The sequence below is a fragment of the Equus caballus genome, chromosome 1 (genome assembly GCF_041296265.1).
Source record: "Equus caballus isolate H_3958 breed thoroughbred chromosome 1, TB-T2T, whole genome shotgun sequence".
NCBI lineage: Eukaryota > Metazoa > Chordata > Mammalia > Perissodactyla > Equidae > Equus > Equus caballus.
The window spans coordinates 63,435,873-63,454,742 of record NC_091684.1 but is presented as its reverse complement, the minus strand read 5'-3'; the positions used below and the strand labels follow the sequence as shown (position 1 = coordinate 63,454,742).

The 18,870-nt window shown below is 41.8% G+C and overlaps 2 protein-coding genes across 14 annotated transcripts in view; one reads left to right on the top strand and one right to left on the bottom strand.

The window, feature by feature from the left end:
* DUSP29 (dual specificity phosphatase 29) overlaps positions 1-6,160 on the top strand; it is a 38,336-nt gene extending 32,176 nt beyond the window's left edge. The window contains exon 4 of one of the 2 annotated variants that reach the window (XM_005602134.4): positions 844-6,160. In XM_005602134.4, the coding sequence (XP_005602191.2) occupies positions 844-1,088 (245 nt within the window). In that variant the 3' untranslated portion in view covers positions 1,089-6,160. 2 annotated transcript variants of the gene reach the window in all.
* The window catches only part of KAT6B (lysine acetyltransferase 6B), a 191,736-nt gene continuing 179,010 nt past the window's right edge, over positions 6,145-18,870 (bottom strand). For all 12 annotated transcript variants that reach the window (XM_023645577.2, XM_070227712.1, XM_070227723.1 and 9 more), the window contains 5 exons: positions 17,277-17,508; positions 16,806-16,965; positions 15,880-16,212; positions 12,901-13,192; positions 6,145-10,263 (listed from right to left, as the gene is read on the bottom strand). In XM_023645577.2, coding sequence (XP_023501345.2) covers positions 7,724-10,263; positions 12,901-13,192; positions 15,880-16,212; positions 16,806-16,965; positions 17,277-17,508 — 3,557 coding nt within the window. In that variant the 3' untranslated portion in view covers positions 6,145-7,723. The remainder of the gene's footprint in view (positions 10,264-12,900; positions 13,193-15,879; positions 16,213-16,805; positions 16,966-17,276; positions 17,509-18,870) is intronic.

Genomic DNA, 18,870 nt, shown 5'->3' with positions numbered 1-18,870 from the left:
CCCAGGCCGCCGAAGGAGAGTGCACAAACTTAATCGCTATGCCACTGGGCCGGCCCCAAGTGATGGCTTCTTAAAGGCTGGTTGTGATGTGGAATCTATAGCCATATCAATAAAATTTATACTCTGTCACATAAAAATTCATTGGTCTGTGTTGCACTTTGAATGGATTTTTTACCCATGCATGATTTTTTACTATCCCGCGTTGGTCATTTAGAAAATATTGGTTTACTGAGTTATGTAGATCCTCCAAATGCTGACCATTTCCATTGTACGTATCAAAAAAACACATTTGTAAATATCACCACCAATCTTAACAGAAAATCTTAAAAGTATTGGGAAACTGTCCACCTCATGGTGATAGATACAAGTTTTCCAAAATTCTAATTTTTGCTTGAAAGTTTGCATTTTATCACTGGCAGCAAATACGGTCAGTGGTTTTCTTTGATGTAACAAGCTACCTTTTTTCACTTTTGAGAAAAACTCTGACAAATACCCAAGTTTGAATTACCATGGTTTTTCTATCAGTCATTCTTTCAAGCAAAAATGATGTTTCATGAAACAGTGGCTAATTCAGCTTACAGCTCAATCTCCGATGTGCTTTTCCTTGAGAGAACAACTGTACTTTGGGACGCAGCCAAAGTGCTTTCTGTGTACATCCCTTTTTAGCACACAGAATATTAAGAAGTGTAACCAAGGGCTGAAATTTGATAAAATTAATTTTTACTGCTACATCAAGGATATTCTTAAGGGATGTTGGCTTTCTTCCCCCTGAGAGTGCATGGTGGTGAAGAAAGCAATGACTACCAGTACAGTTTGCTGCCTCTTCTCCCTGTTCCATTTCAGATAAGATCCTGGTTCACTGCGTCATGGGCCGCAGCCGGTCGGCGACCCTGGTCCTGGCCTACCTGATGATCCATAGGAACATGACCCTGGTGGACGCCATTCAACAAGTGGCGAAGAACCGCTGTGTCCTACCCAACCGGGGCTTTCTGAAGCAGCTCCGGGAACTGGACAAACAGCTGGTGCAGCAGAGGCGACAGGCCCAGAGCAGCGACGACAGTGAGAAGGCCAGTGAGACGGAGCTGTAGGGTCCCACAGGGAGACGGCAGAGACACTGGGAATGCAGAGGGAAGGCTGAAATAGCTCTGGCCTGTGACTTCGTTTGTCATGGAGAAGGGACAGTGAAACTAAAGCTTGACTTCTTCCAAACAAGCTCAAACTTCCCAGGTGTGTGCTGATGAACAGGGAAGATTGAAAGCTGCCCCTTGGAGAAGGCCAGTACTTGGCTTCCCAGCAAAATGGGTCAGACAGGCTTCCCAGCCAGAACTGGTTGTAAATGAGCACATGGTTCTGCACAAAGGCACCTGTACTTTTTTTTTTTTTTTTTCTGTATAAGATGGAAGCAGAAAAGGATTTAAAAATGTGTAAGCATTGTGTTGTAATTAAATGTTTGGCTTTGTCTGAAAGTCAGATTCTTAAAAAATAATTTTAAAATATACATTTATTTTCTAACCACAGAAAAGTGCCCGGGAGAGCTGTGTTACAGGAGAGTTTGCACAGCTTCTCAGTGAATCCCCTTTCTGGGACATCTGCATTTCCTTACCTTCTCCTGCATCCTCTTTCGATGGAATCCCCGGGCTTGGGCCAACCTATAGGTGCTGCTCTCTGGAAACTGTGGAGAGTGACTCATTTGGTAGAAGTGGGGAATGGGGGTCCTGAGTCCTTATACAGAGGCCTCTGCTTTGGGCTCCTCCATTTCCTCAGGGAGCCAGGGCTCTTTAGAATTTTAGCAGAGCTGACACTACTCAGAAAAATTCACTAAATTGTGGTAAATTTGGACAAGAATTTGACTACAATTTTGAGAAAAAGAGGGAGGAGACACTCTTTAGGGGACTGGAACTTGGGGAAGCTCCTTTCATTGTGATTCTAGTCAAAGCAACACGGGCTAGTTTTCAGTCACACCAGAAAGTATTCGCAAATGTGTTTGCTCTAGAATGGGAGAATGAGGCAGCCAGGTGAGCTCAGGTGTGGAGTTCTCCTACCCATGAGCTAAGCCAGTCGCCATGACTGTGTGATCTCATTCTTGAGGAGAAAACAGCAGCAGGCACCAAGAGGCAGAGATGGCTTCTAGAACCAGGACCAGTAAGCCATACAGAACCGAAAAAGAGATGCTGATGGAGATGCCAGCGGGGAAGGACCAGAAACCAAAACCACCTGAAGAAAGCAAAAAGAGTGTGATAAAGGCCTGTTGGAAAAATAAGAAAAAGGGCCCATTCCTCTACTTTGGTTGTGGTTTTCACAGAATGAAAGGGGAAGTTCTTGATGGAGGGAGGATAATGTCCAGAGGCTCAGCAGCTGTAAAGCCACCCAAGAGGCATCTTGTAACCTTTGCCAGGCTTCCCTGTTTTTGTGCCGGAGGAAGAACTTGTGGCCTGGGCCCCTATGGCTGGGCCTGCCTTTCTGGGACTGCACAGGGTCTGCTCCAGGACAGTCACGTTGGCCCGAGAGAAATCGGGTCCTCATAGTGACACACATTTGGGTGTGAGGGGAGCCAGACACAGGCTCTTCGGAAAGGGACTCTCGGGTCACAGTGGCCCCTAGCTAGACCTTCCCATCACAGGATCCCGATAACCCCCTTGACACTCATTCATCTTCTAGGTCTCATCTATTCCTTGTCCAAAGAGAAATCAATATTTCCATTTTAAGGAAATATTACATTTTCTATATCATAATGAAATATTTACATTTAGGTGAATCCATATGTGGGCAGGATGGAACATCTAGAGGTCCACTCCTGACATTCTCTTGGGTGTCCCTCCGCCTTCCTACATGCTCTCACCTCTCGGCGGGGTTATGAGTCCTGCTGAGGACAGCAGAAGCAGAAAACTTTAAAGTTGGAGGTCTGGTCTCTTCAAGATGACTCCTGGGAACCACAGGTAGGAGAAAGGAGGAACAGAAGTTTTTGCAAAAGTGTTTCAAGTCTTCAGAAGTAAAATATTAATTTGGTCAACAAATATTGATTGAGAATCTATTACATGCCAAAAACTGGTTTAGGAAGCCAAATGTCAAAAACAAAAATGCATGCTGTGATAAAGTGCAATGAGGGAAACAGGTACTGGGGTGGAGAACAATTGGGGGCAGGATGGGGAAAAAATCCACTTTACACGGGGTGGTTGAAGAACACCTCTCTAAGGAGATGAGCTGAGCTGAGACGTGAAGGAACTCGTCTTCCAAATGGGGCGGGAACGTTCTAGGCCGAGGAACAGCACAGGAGAAGGCCCTGACGTGGCAAGAGGCATGTTTTTGAGGAAACACACTGAGGTGGTGTGTTTGAGGAAGTGCCCATCAGCGAAGCTGCAGCTCGTGGGGGAGGAGGAAGTGCAAGGAGACAGGGTAGAGAGACTAGATTTTATTTCAAGTGCAAAGAAAGACCACTGAAGGGTTTTAAGCAGGGGAATGGTAGGATCTATGCTTTATGATCGCTCTCGAAAGAAAAAGTCACTCTTGCTGAAGAATGGAGAATGGATTGTAGGGAGGCAAGAAGGGCAGCTAGAAGGCTGTCGGAGCTATTGACAGGGAAGAGGAAGACAGCCTGCACGAAGCACCAGGGGACTAGTATTCAGGATTATTTTAGAATTATCCTGGAGAATTGACAGAACCTGCTGAGAGGGGAGGGAGAAATGAAAGTTATCAATTCAGTTTCTTGGTGGTGCCTTAATCCTGAGATGCAGTTGACCATGGCAGAAATGGGGGGAGGGGGCTGCAGATCACCAGTTACGTCATGTCTGTTAGACGTACAAAAGGTGTCCCACGTCATTTGACCTTGAATCCAGTGAGAGGTCAGAGGAATGTTCACAGCTGGAGGTAATAATTCTGGGTGTTATCCATCTAGAGGTGGAATCTGAAGCCATCATACTGGATGAGATAATGAGAGAAAATAGAGAGGAAGCACCCAGGCCTGAGTGCTTGGGTGTCAGGGGGAGATCCAGGAAAGCGGACAGAGAAGGGAGAAGGAAGACCAGGACTGTGGAACTATGGAAGCCTGGATACAAAGAAATCGAAGGGACTGTTTCATCACGTGACAGTACTTGTACTCTTAGTAAGACTGACTGTAGACCACCGATTGCTTGTGACCACGAAGTACCCTGTATTTATATAGCACCTAACAGTTCTTAGAGCATCACATATTCATAAGCTAATCAGAGATGACAAGCCTTTTCACAGAGTAGTGTTCTAGGAAAAAGAGCTGTGATTTGGAAAAAATTGGGTTTGTTGCACCTCAAATTTTAGCTGAGTTTGGGCAATAAATTAGCTTCTTTGAGCCTCAACGCCTCATCTTAAATTGGATACAACTGCCCCATTTCCTGCACAGGGTTGGTGTGTGGAACATGTGGGAGGACTGTTTATGAAAGCTTTGCAGCAATATTGCAAGTCATTATTTTAAAAATAGAATGTGGGTGAGGAAGGTCGATGCCTTCACACCTGGGAAGGCCCCACTTGAGCTATTAAAAAGTAAAGGTTGGCAACTGACAACCACTTGTTAAGACTTTTATAAATGAAAGAACATGGTACTGGGTTTAAAAGATGTGGCCGGTTAATGAACCTCAACCTTATGGCGACCACATTTCAGTTCTGATGAATCCAGCTCCTGTTTTCCAGGACCCTCAGTGTCCCATTTAGGTCTGAATTGATTTCTCTAGTGACAGCAGGTGAGGAGACCGTGCGGGCTGTTCTGAGGCCACCTCAGCTCAGCAAATTTCTCTCATATGCTAAGCCTTTCTGTTCTGTCAATGAATGCTGTGACTTGGGGCCAGCAGAAGGGCTCTGGTACCTGGCTACGCTGCAGTCCTTAGGGAGCCTGTGAAACACAAGGAGTTGCCAGTACTGTTCTGAGATTCTGGTCTAGCAGGTCTGGGGTAGTGCCTTATCCACAAACTCCCTGGAGGACTGCGGGGCAGTCAGGGTGTGGGGGTGGAGTCCCGGTATCACACTGACCATAGGGTGTGGTTATCAAGCTACTGCCAAAACGGAACACAGAGGGGCATCTCAGTCCCCAAAGAACCTTAACACAAGAGGAAAGAGACCAAATATCTGAACGTTTCAAGGTGAGGCCAGTGGGAGGTTCTGCGTATCTTCCAATCAGCTTGTTAGCAGGACCCCACCTCACCTCCCAGGCTCGGGCAGCCTCTTCCCTGATGTGTGGACCCCCTGGGCTGCTAAGCTCCTTGGCTGCTCCTGGACTGATGCAGCGGTGCTTCAAACAAGCAGCAAACCGTTGCCTCTCACTCTGAAGGGAGGTTAGAAGCTTCCTTTCCTACCAGCACAGCGACGTAAAGGTTCTCTTCTCCCCTTTTTGAGGACAGGCCTTGGAGAAGCGTCTTCTTCGAAGCCCTCCATCAGCCACTATAGATTTTCCCCCACTGACTGTGCAGTTGTGGAAGGAAGGGACCAAAAGATAACATCTTGACACTAAAGAAGTTACTCTTCCTAACTGCGAGAGAAAAAAATACTAAGGGTGAGGGCACAAGGCGAACCATCACTGGGGGCCCTCTGTTGGGGCCTGTGACTCCGGGGTCTATGCTCCATTCTGCCTCTTCAGAGTTCTATTCTGTCTCCTCAAAAGCTTGTGTCTATGATCAGTACAACATCTGATTTTTTGTGTTGAACCACTGGTGGAAAAGCAATGCTCTTCCTCCAAGAGTTTGAAAGTAGTGACCAGCTGCTCTGGCGAATTGTGAGCACCCACGTTTAGAAACTGATAGCTTAACGGGCCAGTTTCACATGGGTGCCAAGTCAAACATTCATTTCTAGGCTTGCCACTGGAATAATCAAATGTTTTAACAGTCAGAACTTTCTCTGAATTCCATGTTTGTGAACACTGACATTTTTCTTTTTGGTCTAAACTTTAGATTCTAAAGAACACATCCAATCACTCATTCACAACAGAGCAAAACTTGCACACCTTTTTTAAGAAAATGATTTTTCAAACATACAACCCCAAATTGGGTGCTTTTTTGTATTAATGTTTATAAAAATGAAATTTGCTACTGCTGCACTAGGCCCGGAGGGGAGTTTCTACAGACTGAACAAATGAGGCAAATGGATATCTGTGCAGGATCCCTTTGCAAATGAAGATCAAAGTCAAAAAGAAAAAAACAAATTCACTTTATTTTAAAGACAATGATTGGCATACAGAAGGTATGCACTAGCATAAAATAAACTTTCATGAAAAGCATTAAAATCCATTATAAATTAATTTATTAAATAGGTATTTGGTATATGTGATGGTTTTATAAGATATTACTCTTATTTATTGCCAACCCTCTCCCCCAAAGTCAAAACAAATCAGAAAACCTCATAACTCCAATTTACACTAAATAATTTATTTTCCCAAAATGTGTATGTGTTCTGAGATGTGACACATGATACAGTTCAATTGGTCATTCTCTATCAATCATAATATGACAGGACACAAGAGGCTAAAAATGGCTCATCATAATTTATTTTATGTTAAAATGTACAGCTTTTTTTTTGTTTTGTTTTGTTTTTTTTTTGAAGTGACTGACTAAAAAGAGAACAGATAAATACAAGAGTGTCGCTGGCTCCTATTTTATACAAGGATTTCGCCTCTCCTCCTTGGCCCTTACAGTCACCCTGTACAGGTACAAAGGCTACAAAAAGGAAGCAATATAAACAGACACAAATAACTTTTTTGCTTTTTTACATGCGATTTGTAAGCTTAGTTTGAGCTATTCACAAGCTACTTCTCTATTTTTCCTTAAAAAATAACTCCAATATTTTATAAAGATAGAAAAATCTACAGATGGAATGAAAATGTAAAGTTAGAGGCATTTCCATAAAATAGCAACTTTACACCAAATTCACTATTTTTTTTAAATCCTGCCAAGTATTTGGACATATATGAAATGTTTCAAAACCTGACAGATAAACACTGAGATATGCTTCATTCAATAAACAGAAGTCTGCATTTATAAAACAGAAAGCTGCCTTTTTTCCCCAAAGAAATCTGTCACCAAAATGGAAAAGGGTCTCAACTTTACACCAAACATTTAGCAATAAAACCCTTTTGACTAACCAAACGGGAATAGCTTTTATAGCTCTTTACAGTTTTATAATTAACAAAAATATAGTTTTTTTTAAACCCTCAAATTAGGGCACCCTAATCAAGGCAAAAAACTTAAGAAATGGCTTACCGTTAGCACAACACTTGTACAGTACTACAAAATGCACTGTCACTAACAAAGACATTAGCGGCATGCTGAAGTGTCACCTTAAACAAAATATACAATAACTGAAATGCTAAAGGCATTTACATGGAGTGGACAGGGAAGAAAAAAAGCTCTAGGTTCAGTATTAAAACAGATAATTTGGGGGGTGGGGCTTGATATCCACATTGTTTAACGGAAGCAGGCACGACAAGTGGCTGCCTCCAAATTGTAGTCCAGAGAGGCCTTCCTTTGCAGAGAATTTCATATAAAAGTAACAGAAACAAAAGTACCAAAAAAGAAAAAGGAAAAAAAGAAAAACAACTTGTATAAGGCTTTCTGCTGCATACAGCTTTTTTTTTTTTTTTAAATAAATGGTGCCAACAAATGTTTTTGCATTCACACCAATTGCTGGTTTTGAAATCGTACTCTTCGAAGGTATTTGTGCAGATCAATCCAAGAGTGATGCCCAGGGGTTTTGTGACTGCCCAGGTTGCCTACCTTCTCATGTAGGACCCATTGAGAGATTGTTTGGACATGCCTGTGTTCATGTAGCCGTGATGCCCAGGGGCCGTGTACATCATGTTACCATGGGGCGGGGTCTGCATTGGCTGCTGGGCATATGGCTGGGTTCCCATCATGCCCATCTGCATCTGCATAGGGTATTGGGGCGTTTGATTCATGTAGCCATGATTGCTGTGGTAGCCACTGTTCATCATTGGCTGGGACATGCTGTACCCATTCATGGCATTGAGAGTGTTCATGTTCATGTTGACAGAGTTGACATTGTAGGCTGGGGCGGGCATCAGGTTCACACTCATGTTCATGCCTCTTTGCATTGTTAAAGTCCGTGCAGGACCCTGCATGGCTACGGTCTGGGAGCGCCCATAGATTTGCGACTGATGGGTGGCAGCGGCTGGTGACAGAGATGCCGATTTGGTTCTCATGGAGACGTGGCCCTTGCTGGCAATCTGGGTTTGCAGTCTTTGGCTGTGGGAGATACCAATATTTGATGCAGCCATGTTTCGTTGCAAAAGAGGCGGTGGCAGATTCATTGGAGGAGGAGTCAGGTTGGGGGGTGGGGTCATGGTAGCTTGTGCTTGGGGTCCCCCAGGGACAGAGTGTGGAGACTGGGAAAGCTGAACAAGCCCTGTGTTACTTAATGGTGTGGACAAAGAGGCACTGTTTGCATAGGAAGTTACAGCAGCGGAATGGCTGTAAGGCAATGAATGATCAATAAGTGTATTAGTTAACTGCTGTAGTTTGGCAAGGCTGAAGGTGGCTGATGGCTGTGGGTAATGCCCAGCCCCAAAGTCACTTTGACCCATCCGTTCATATAAGCCAATATTGGCATTGCCAGTCTCAGGGATCTCAGCCAGCTGCATCGGCGGGGTGAAGTTAGCAGCCATGCTACACGGAGCCAGCTGCTGGCTGCTGCTCGGAGGCCGCTCCACCACACAGCCTTGAGGAGACTTGACGTTGCAGGTCGGGGGAGAACTGATGCTGGTTTGTTGCAGCATGCTGCAGCTCCCACTGATGTTGGACATCTGCTGGGTGACAGCGCAGCTGCTCTGTGTCAGATTGCTAGAGGTGAGGTTGCTATAAGAGCAGCTGTTCTGTGAAGAGCCATTTCCACAAATGCTGCCACCCATAGTGGAATCATAGCTGCTAGGGTTTTCGTAGTTCTCAGTTGTGCTCTCAATACTTCCCAGGTCACTAAATCCACTGTCTACGACTTGCTGTGAATGATCTGAAACTGACGGGACATCCATCATTGGACTGGTTTCCATGTTCTGCAAAGATGGCACTGAGATGGCACTTTGATCTGGGCTAATTTGGGCATAGCTATTTTCTAGGGCAGGAACACTTGGGCTGTTGACAGAACGTACTGACTGGCCAGGATGGGAATGGACAGATGAAACCGGGCTACTGTGGTCTGACTGTTGGCAATCATCCAGCGTGGCAGCGATTTGTGGACTTTGGTCTGCATGGGTGTAGTTCTGTAGGCTTCTACAGGCCTCTTGAGTCTCGGCACAATCCTGAAAGGTATCGTCCTGTTCACTGTTCTCCTGGGTCAAAGACTGAACTGCCTGGACTGTCTCAGAGTCGATTTCCATGGTTGCTGTATTTCCCTCTTTGAACTCAGAATCCACTTCTTCCCTGTTCTTTTGGTCCTGCTTCTGTGCCTGTTCTTCTGGGGGCTCCTCATCAGATTCAGGTGCCGTTTCAGTGTCTCCAGCAAGCTCCTTAGGTTCACTGTTACAAGAAGCTGCAAGATCAACGCCACAGTCCATTAAGACCTCTGGGTTTGAATGACTAGGCTGGACACTAAGGTCTAAAAAAGCCTCCTGGTTTTCCAGTACTTCTTTGAAGGCTTCTCTTGGGTGTTCTTTCTTCTCTGCTTCCGCAGACTCCATATGACTATCATCTTCATCATCTGCATCATGACCCTCGTTGTGAGATGGTTCTTCATCCTCTTCCTCCTCCTCTTCATGATCATCCAAACGGACAGAGTCTTCTTTGTCCATGCAGACTTCTGGTTCCTCTTTTTCCTGACTTTTAGCACCACCAGGATCTTTTTCTACGTTTCCTTCTTCTTCCTCCTCCTCTTCCTCTTCTTCTTCTTCCTCCTCCTCCTCCTCTTCCTCTTCAGGTTTGATTAGATCGTCTTCTGGCTTTTCACCTGGTGATTTATTTGGACTTATAGGTGCACATGTTTCTTCCCTTCTGTTTTCATCCCGAGGCAGCAGGGGTTCCACAGCTTCCTCAACCTCCTCCTCAATCCTGGTGGAAGTAGGGCTGGTTTTGTCCTCTGGAGTCTCCTTCTGTTCTTCCACTGTTACCTGGTCATCAGGTTCCATGGGTGTTTCTGGTGGGGTGTACAAGTTTAGTTTAAATCCAGTCTTCCTCTCTTTGTTTGGTCTCCACTTAGATAGACCATGCTTTGTTCCTTTTGGCCACACTTGTTTGCACTTTAGAGGTTCAGGATTGTCTCTACTGCCTTCTTTCAAGTTATTAGCATCATCATCCATATTGTCTTAGTGAGGAGACAGACAGAGAGGGGAGGAAGAAAACAAAGTCTTAGAAAGCATAACCATGAACAACTTGAATTCATTCTTCTAAATTAATTAGCAAACACTGCTTTCAATTTAGCATTTTAAGAGTTGATGGTAAAGACAGAATTAAAAGTAATATAGAATAATATTGTGGTATAAACTGAGTAAATAACCTAGGCCTAGGAAAATAATATATGCTACACACACACACGCTTAAAAGAAAGTTGTACTTTTTATAGGAAGCACATGGATAAAGGCAACTATAATAAGTTTATTTGAGTTTAACAAATAAGACATTCTCTGATGCAAAAGCCTGGAATTCCACAATGGAAAAAAATCCATTTGAACTTTTATACATTAGAAAATACAGGGAAACAGGGTTAATGCTAGCTCATATCCAAATCATCACAGCACTGAGGAAATGAATAGAAATCTAACTTGCATATTTATCCTGAGAAAGTGAACTTCTGTTTGTGGACATTTACTGTATTTAAATGATCTCAGATGACATTATTTACTTTGACTTGAATGTTCTCTCTGGCATAAAAATAACCTGTGTTCCTCCGAAACAAACGAATTAAATAACTAAATACCCAAAATACAAATGTATCTGCAATCTACTACAGGATCATCATTTTTACATGACACAAACTATAATCTATTTACCATGAAATTATTGAACATTTAAAATACAGCTACTCTTTTTATCACTAATTCTGTCCACATTGTATTTTGGATCAATTTGCTGCTCAAATGTATGGTTTGAATATTAAAGTAAATAAGAAGTAAACCATAATTGTCAAGTTCATTTTAATTCAGCTCATCTTATATCTACTGTACCTGTCTGCACATACGAATATAAATATATAAATATATTTATATAAATACAAGCAAACAAATATATGCATAAATATAAATATAAAATATCCAAGTCTTCTTAGGATCTTTAGAAAATTAAAGATCATACTGATCTCTTGATGGGGTCAATTTAAAGAAAAAGCTTTACAAAGAGAAATATCCTTATTAGAAACACTATTTTGGAGAACAAAAACAAGATCTAATAATCAGTGTGGAACAGAGATCTCTTTTGCCAGAATGCAATGATTTCCAATGCAATCAGTCAAAGCAGGGTACGCTCTTAGCTCATTTATGTAATAAAGGGTTAGAGATGAACTTACCTGCAAGTATTACACTCAAACTGGCTAGCTGAAAAGAACAGATACGTGATGTGGACTGATTCCTTCAGAAGCACAAAGTACAGTACTCAGTTAACAAACATCTCAAGATGTTCGAATGGTTTCATTTCTCTTCACATAGGCAGGGAATAGCCATGCAAATGCCCCTGGATTTCACATGCTACTGGACCTATCAGCTTCTGTAGCAACACCTCTCTAAACAGAAGATGAGTTTCCTGATAATTATTTTTTAACAAAGAAGAAGATCCTGAAAGGAATCAAATGTAATACGGCCATTTATAATCTTTAAAGGCAAATGGCACAAAGTGGAGAACGAAGGCAGTGATGATTCATTTATAGGCTCCCGAGAAGACAGCTAAGAAGTGGAAATAAGGCTCAATTTTCACAAAAAAATGATCTCTTGCTGCAGTTTGTTGTTGTTGTTTGTATGTTTCTTTGTTTAAAGAAACTAAAGAACAAGGCTTGGTTTCTCTAAACCCAGGGTAAGATGTCATTCCCTCAGCAAAATACTGTATGCAGCAATAGTATTCTTATTAATTCAGAAATACAGGTAGATGCTTGCTCAAGTTCTTAAAATTGTGGCTTTTCAAAGGCAAGAGTGATAACCTGTGGTTCCCAGGGAAATGAGATAGCCTGTACCCTAGATGGGAATAAAGTAAAGTTTTGAATTTCAGCAGTAGAGTAGGAAGCCTGTCCCACATTTCCTCATGATTCAGCTGGGAGCACGACTTCCCAGACCAACAGGCAAGGGATGGTTGCTTTTAAACAGGGCATCAAAGACGATGCACTGGTGTTTAGTATTTTTTTAGAGGATGGGGCGAGGTGTCCCTGCCAATAGCAACTGTAAAAGAATAATTTAAAAGAAAGGACAGTTTTCTGATTTCTATATTATCCTATACTATCAAAGCTAATAGTGATGGTGTGGGGGTGTGGGTAAGTTTAGAGGATTCTCTACAATAATATAGCCTAAGACACCACTGATTATAAGATGCACCATCAATTTACTAATATTTGTTTTTCAGGAAAAAAAAGAAACAGTTGCATTCAATGTTGACACTGATAATAATATATACCTTGATTTCAAAAATATTAAATGTGAAAAAAAGTACATTTTAAAATCAAGGAAATGCAGTGTGTTCCTTATTGAGAGACTTCAAAATTTTCGAGGATAAGCCACTTTCTGGAAAGTAAGATAAACCCACCTAGAGGAATGTTCTGGCCTTAGAAATTGTTTAACATAAAATCCAATTCCAGGAAGAAGGTATAGAACGTTTTATGAATGAGAAAGGATATATGAGCACTTATTCGTGGTGGGTTGGCACAACCTCAGAGACGCCTTTGGATATAACTCCAGGTGCCTGCCTCTTGGCAGTAATATACAGATATTCACAAAGGTAGGATTTTTATAATTCTTCCACTTACTTCTACAAGGGTCGGAATTCTTAAAGCAACGATTGTCTTTTCCTTCCTCTTCCCCTGTTTGTCTTTTCTTCCCAGGCTGATGTTGGAATGCTTTTCTCAGGGGGGGCTTCTCGCCATCTTCCTCCACTTCAATCTCACAGGTAGGTTCCAGCTGTGGCATTGGCCTCTCTTCATCTGAGTTGTCAAAGGGCTCATTCAGTACTTCTGTCGTTTCAGAAATGGTCTCAGTTGTTACACTGCTGTTGATCCTCCTGCGTTTACGACCTCTTTTCTTCTTTAGTACAAAAGGCCTCTGAAATTAATTCCAAACATAATACATAAGAGCTCATGAGAAATTAAATGGTTGAAGTCGATATGCAGCAAACATGTACTGAACGCGTGCCTGAGAATCTGACATGTAAAGACTTCTGTAATGCCTTTGTACTTAACCTTCCATTTGATGTTTAACATCTCACTTGGGCTTCAACTACACAGGCAAGTGTTTTCCAAATAAAACAGCTGTTTACTCAAGCAGATGCTTTGAGAGGGAACATCCTAGCAGCTTAACTGTACATTTTAAAAGCTAAGGTTTGCTTTTCTAACACACATTTTCCATTGGCACTTGCTGGCTTCAATATCATGTACACCATAGCTATTAAGTTATCAAGGACACCAATGTTTCTATAAGTGATACAATAATTAACCAGCCACTGGGTCACTCATTTAATACTTGATAACTGTTCAAGAAGCATGTACCACATGCAAAGCACTATAGGAAATACGATGGTACACGGTACACAAGACGAGCCTACTTGTCCCCCATTTCACAGGACCTCAGGAACAATGAAAAGGGAAGAGAAAAAGGTACTGGAAGAAAGGATTACTTTACTGTTTAAAATGTTAACAGAGTCCAGTATTGGTGGCTGCAGAGATGCCAGTAGCTGATAATTTTACAAAATATTTTAATAGAGAAAGCATCTAAAAAATTAAAAGACATGTGAAATGTTTTACTTATATAAGACGTAAAAATTTTTTTTCTGGGGCCAGCCCCGTGGCCAAGTGGTTAAGTTTGCACACTCTGCTTCGGCGCACCAGGGTTTTGCCCGTTCAGATCCCTGGTGTGGACATGGCACCGCTCGTCAGGCCACGCTGAGGTGGCATCCCACATGCCACAACTAGAAGGACCCACAACTAAAATATTTAACTATGTACTGGGGGCATTTAGGGAGAAAAAGCAGGAAAAAAAAAAAAAAAGATTGGCAAGAGTTGTTAGCTCAGGTGCCAATCTTAAAAAAAAAATTTTTTTCTTTTAATTGCACTTAAGGTTGGCACCAATGACTCTCCATAATTGCAATTATAAAGTATTTTTTCCCAACCAAAAAGTATCTAATGATACAAAATTCAGATGCAGGAATAATAGGTAGATTTGCTGCTAAAATGTAATGTCAATAATAGGGCCAAAAAATTATGGAAAATACATTGTAAAGAAGGTTCAACATAATTGGTTAAAACTCAAACTCTAAGTAAACTGTATCCAAGAATTATTGTGTCTCATTTTCTCATTTTTTTTTTTTTTTAAGATTGGCACCTGAGCTAACAACTCTTGCCAATCTTTTTTAATTTTCTTTCTTCTTCCCAAAGCCCCCCATTACATAGTTGTTGCTTCTAGTTGTGAGTGCCTCTGGTCATGGCATGTGGGACGCCGCCTCAGCGTGGCCTGATGAGCGGTGCCATGTCCACGCCCAGGATCTGAACTGGTGAAACCCTGGGCTTAACCACTCAGCCACGGGCTGGCCCTGTCTCATGTTTTTAACTCTTTGACTGTTCAATGAAGTACACATATTAGCCTGCTAATCATATTCTGTAATTTAACGTTTATGGTTATCAATCCCCCCAGTTGGCCTGTCCTCCCTAGTGCACTAGAATTTTCTCAAACATGAGTATAGACAATATAAAGAACTGGTTTTCTTTAGATTGAGTCCATTTATATGATGGCAGTATATATCATGCCTTGGATGATTCTGGTTTCTGATGTTTTTAAAACAAATTTCTTTTGTTATATATAATTCATGAATGTACTTTCCTTGTAAGAAATCAAAACATTATTCATAAACCCAAAGTCCACTTTATGGGATGGTTCATTCTACCAGCTCCCCACAGCTGCCCTTCCACTAGAAGACTGCCAGGCTTAGAAGAATGCGTACCATCTGAAAGGTGGAACGGCAGATTCTTTGACAGACACCACACAGGATAGCTTTGGGGCTGAGCCTTAACTTGTGTTTCTCTAGTAGTCTTGTCAATACTAACAATATCTGGCCCCTCTCTGTCACAGACAGATACTGAAGAGAAAGATATTAGATCTGGGTTGAGCAATTATCTAAAGACAAAATCAATTTTTTACCTTCTGCACAGGGTGTATCTACTAAGCCATGAAGACACTTCAGTAATGTGTACGTGGCCACAAATGCAAAATAACAGCTTCAAAATGAAGGACCTAAAATACCTTCTAACAATTCTATGCAAAGAACAAGAAAAAGAAATAGCATCAGGAGCACCGGGCGTAGAGTGTGAGCACTCATCTGGTTCTTGCTTCATATCTAACGAGTTGTGAGACCTTGGACAAGTCTCCTAGCCTCTCCAGGCCTTGGTGTTTTCATTAAAATTCGGTGAAGGGTGGTTTAAGTGTTCTCCAGGGCCCTTTTCTGTTCCCATAGCCTGATTTACTCTAGTCCCACAAACCAGCAGGTGGCAGTAACTCCTAGACTAGAAAGCTGGCCTATTCCAGGTTTCCTGTCACAGCACTAACAAACCTCAAAAAGTAAACACAATCATGACTGTAAGATAAACAATAACGATATATGATCAGTAGGACTGGATACAAATAAACTACATCTAAAGAATAGAGAGTGAAACAAATACTAATAGATCTAAGAATGTTTGCAAAGACAAATAAGATTTGACTGAAACTGACTCAGACTGAAAGTCTAAACAGACACATACCTTTCTCTTTATGGCAACTGATTGTGGTTTAGTTAATCTTGGAGGAGAGCTTTGAATATTTTCTTCTTCCTCTTCTTCCTCCTCCTCCTCTTCTTCCTCTTCCTCCTCCTCCTCTTCTTCCTCCTCCTCCTCCTCCTCCTCCTCTTCACTGCTCTCTTTAGACAGCTCCATCAGCTGCCCTCGCTCCCCTGCCACTGGCCGGCTCTCCGGGGAATGCAAATATTTATTTTTCGATTGTACTTTTGCAGGTGATTGCCTACTGTTGGCTCTAGATGACAAGATTTCTTGCTCCTCCTTTTCCCAGCAGCTAGCTTGTTCCATTAGCCGCTCAGCCTAAGGAGGGAGGGTAAAAATGGCCAGTGAGAGGACAGTTATGCGGCCAGAGTCTCTAAGGATCAAAGGCAAAGGATCTCTAAGTCATTGCTGATCAGGGCAGTTAGCCAGCCAAGCAACATTCCACTTGCGTCATCTCAGGACTCTTTTGCATCAGTTAGGATAACAAATCAAAGAAGATTGGGTTTCAAGGGATATTTAGCAGTATTAATGATGCAGCAAATTGATTTGAGTCCTTTATCACTACATTACACGCTCACTGGCACAGAGCACTTTAAGCAAGTTCATAAACACAAAGAATCGATTGACATTGCAGCCTTGGAGCTCGGCACCAAATTTGATCTGATTACATGCTGTCAGTAGTGAAAAACACTGCTTTATGATCAATGATAAATGTTTCATTTTTCATACTCAATTCAATAAAATTATCATGTCTTATCATGCAACCTCAGTTAGGGTAAATTAGTGCCATATCATTTCACACGCTCGCTCTCCATAACCAAGCTTTTGACAATGATGTTAATGACTTTCTCAGCTTAAGAATGCTACAAGATTGAAGTTACACAACTTAAGCTGATGAAGCCAATCATTACCTCTTTTTCAGCTTCTCGCTCTTCTTCAGAAACTGCAGCATTAGAAATTAAAATTGGGGTCCACCTCAGACTCTCTGGATCAAGTTCATTGGTCCGGGAGCAGGTTTTCAGCTTTTCCATGTGGCCCAATATCAACTTTTCTCTTCTAATGATGACAAATCTGTAATGTGATGAGGCAGAACAAAGTGCAATCAAAAGGTGGAATTTCATTTCACCTTCACATACTGACATATGCTAGCACTAACATTACCTGGGCTGGGAAAAATCAGAAAGCTCATCAATGAAAAGGCATATAGCAAATTGAAATTTGATTAACAAAGAAGTGTCATTTCCTGTTTTCTTTTCAGGAGAAAGGTTTTGATAATACTGTTGGGGAACCTCTTATCTTTAAGTGGAAAAATCTGCCTAACTCCAGGGGCCTTTTCTGATAAAGATGCTTGAGAGGCAGCCAGGGTCGCCCAGGGTACTCACCTGCCGTCCCTCTTGTCAATCATGTGGAGGTGCTGCAGAGTGGTGGCGATGTCGTGTGGGCACATGCCTGTAGCTCTGCTGATCGCCTTGATGCTGATGTGCCTCTCGTGGTGGTGGTAGAGGTATTCTAAGATGACGCTCTTCCAATAGGCCAGGTAGGACAGACGGCCCAGGTCAGAGAGTGGCTTTTCAGGAGACCCTGCTTGGCCTTCTCTTCTAGAAAGCAAATAGCCTAGGCGGAAAAAGCAAAAGTCGACCTCACCGTCATGTTTTCAGACTGGAACAGGGGCCTCTTGAAATAATGTAAGTAGCAACAAGATAAAAACATCACATCGGAGAAGTGCATTCATTTTATGTATGTAGTCTCTTCCCAGTGACGGTGATTTGACATCGATGAAGTGTATGCTTCTGAATGTTTTATAGTGGCATTATAAGTCAATTCTTGTCACTAGTGACAGCAGCATCCCAAACATACACTGTTGCATATTTAACAAAACTAAGGTTGAAGACATAACTTCTGATAAGTCTCAGCATCCAAGTCCCCCACCAGCTTTAAATTCTTTCAAAAACTACATGTCAGGCATTTACTCAGAAATCCTGTCCAGGGACCACCGCAAACATTAACAAGTAAGTTGTTTTCTGCAGGAAGGACCTAATGACCCTTTGACAGCTGGGTCTTAATAAAAGAGAAGGGCCTCTGTTGACTCAGATTCCATATTGCTTATTACATTTAACCAGCGAGCTAATCCGAAGCTTTATTTTAGGACTAAAAAAAGAATGTCTTTTAAGTCAACTGCTGCAACTCATATCAGCTCCACTAGCTCTATTTTCATGGAAATTAATGTATAATCCAATCCTAGAATATGTTGCTCGTACAAATTAAAACAAAACAAAACAACCTCTTTAAAACAAACTGTTTCGTGTATACCCAGAAAATCCCGGCGCATGGTAAGCTTTTGAACATGCATTCTGCAGCATTACTGTGAAAGTTCTTTGGCAGAGGAACTTCAAAATGAGAAAAACTTTAAATCCACTTGAAGGTAATGAATGAAAGCTGGCGGCTGTCTCAGTAGTTAAGAGCCACTTATGGAGTAGAGAAGAAATGCTATAAACTAATGATGTCTTCCTTGCTCTAATTATCTATTTCAACACCTCACCTTCATGAACTTCCTAAATTTAAACAAACATCAACCACATACAGTAGGTGGCAGCAATTACAAAATCATGCTGCTCTGTAAACCATCCAAATCTTCAGCATTTTTCTTCTTTATCTACATTTCCAAAATGGCTGCATTCTCAAGAATTTTCTCAATTTTGGATTTTTTGTTAGAAGGAGAAATCAATGCCTCCGATGCATTTTCCTGCCTCTCAAAATCACTGTAAATAATGCAGAAATATAGAATAAGGAATCCAAGCTGACCCTAGCGGGGTACAACTACAGCATTTTGACGGTTTTAATCTGAATGCCATTATAAAAAATAGGCATATATTTAACTTTAGGTTTTGCTGAAGTCTTTGACTTATCTGTCTCTTTAATTCATGTTTAAGTGCAAAGGATTTGACTGAATGCAAATGAGCACCACAAAATCTTACA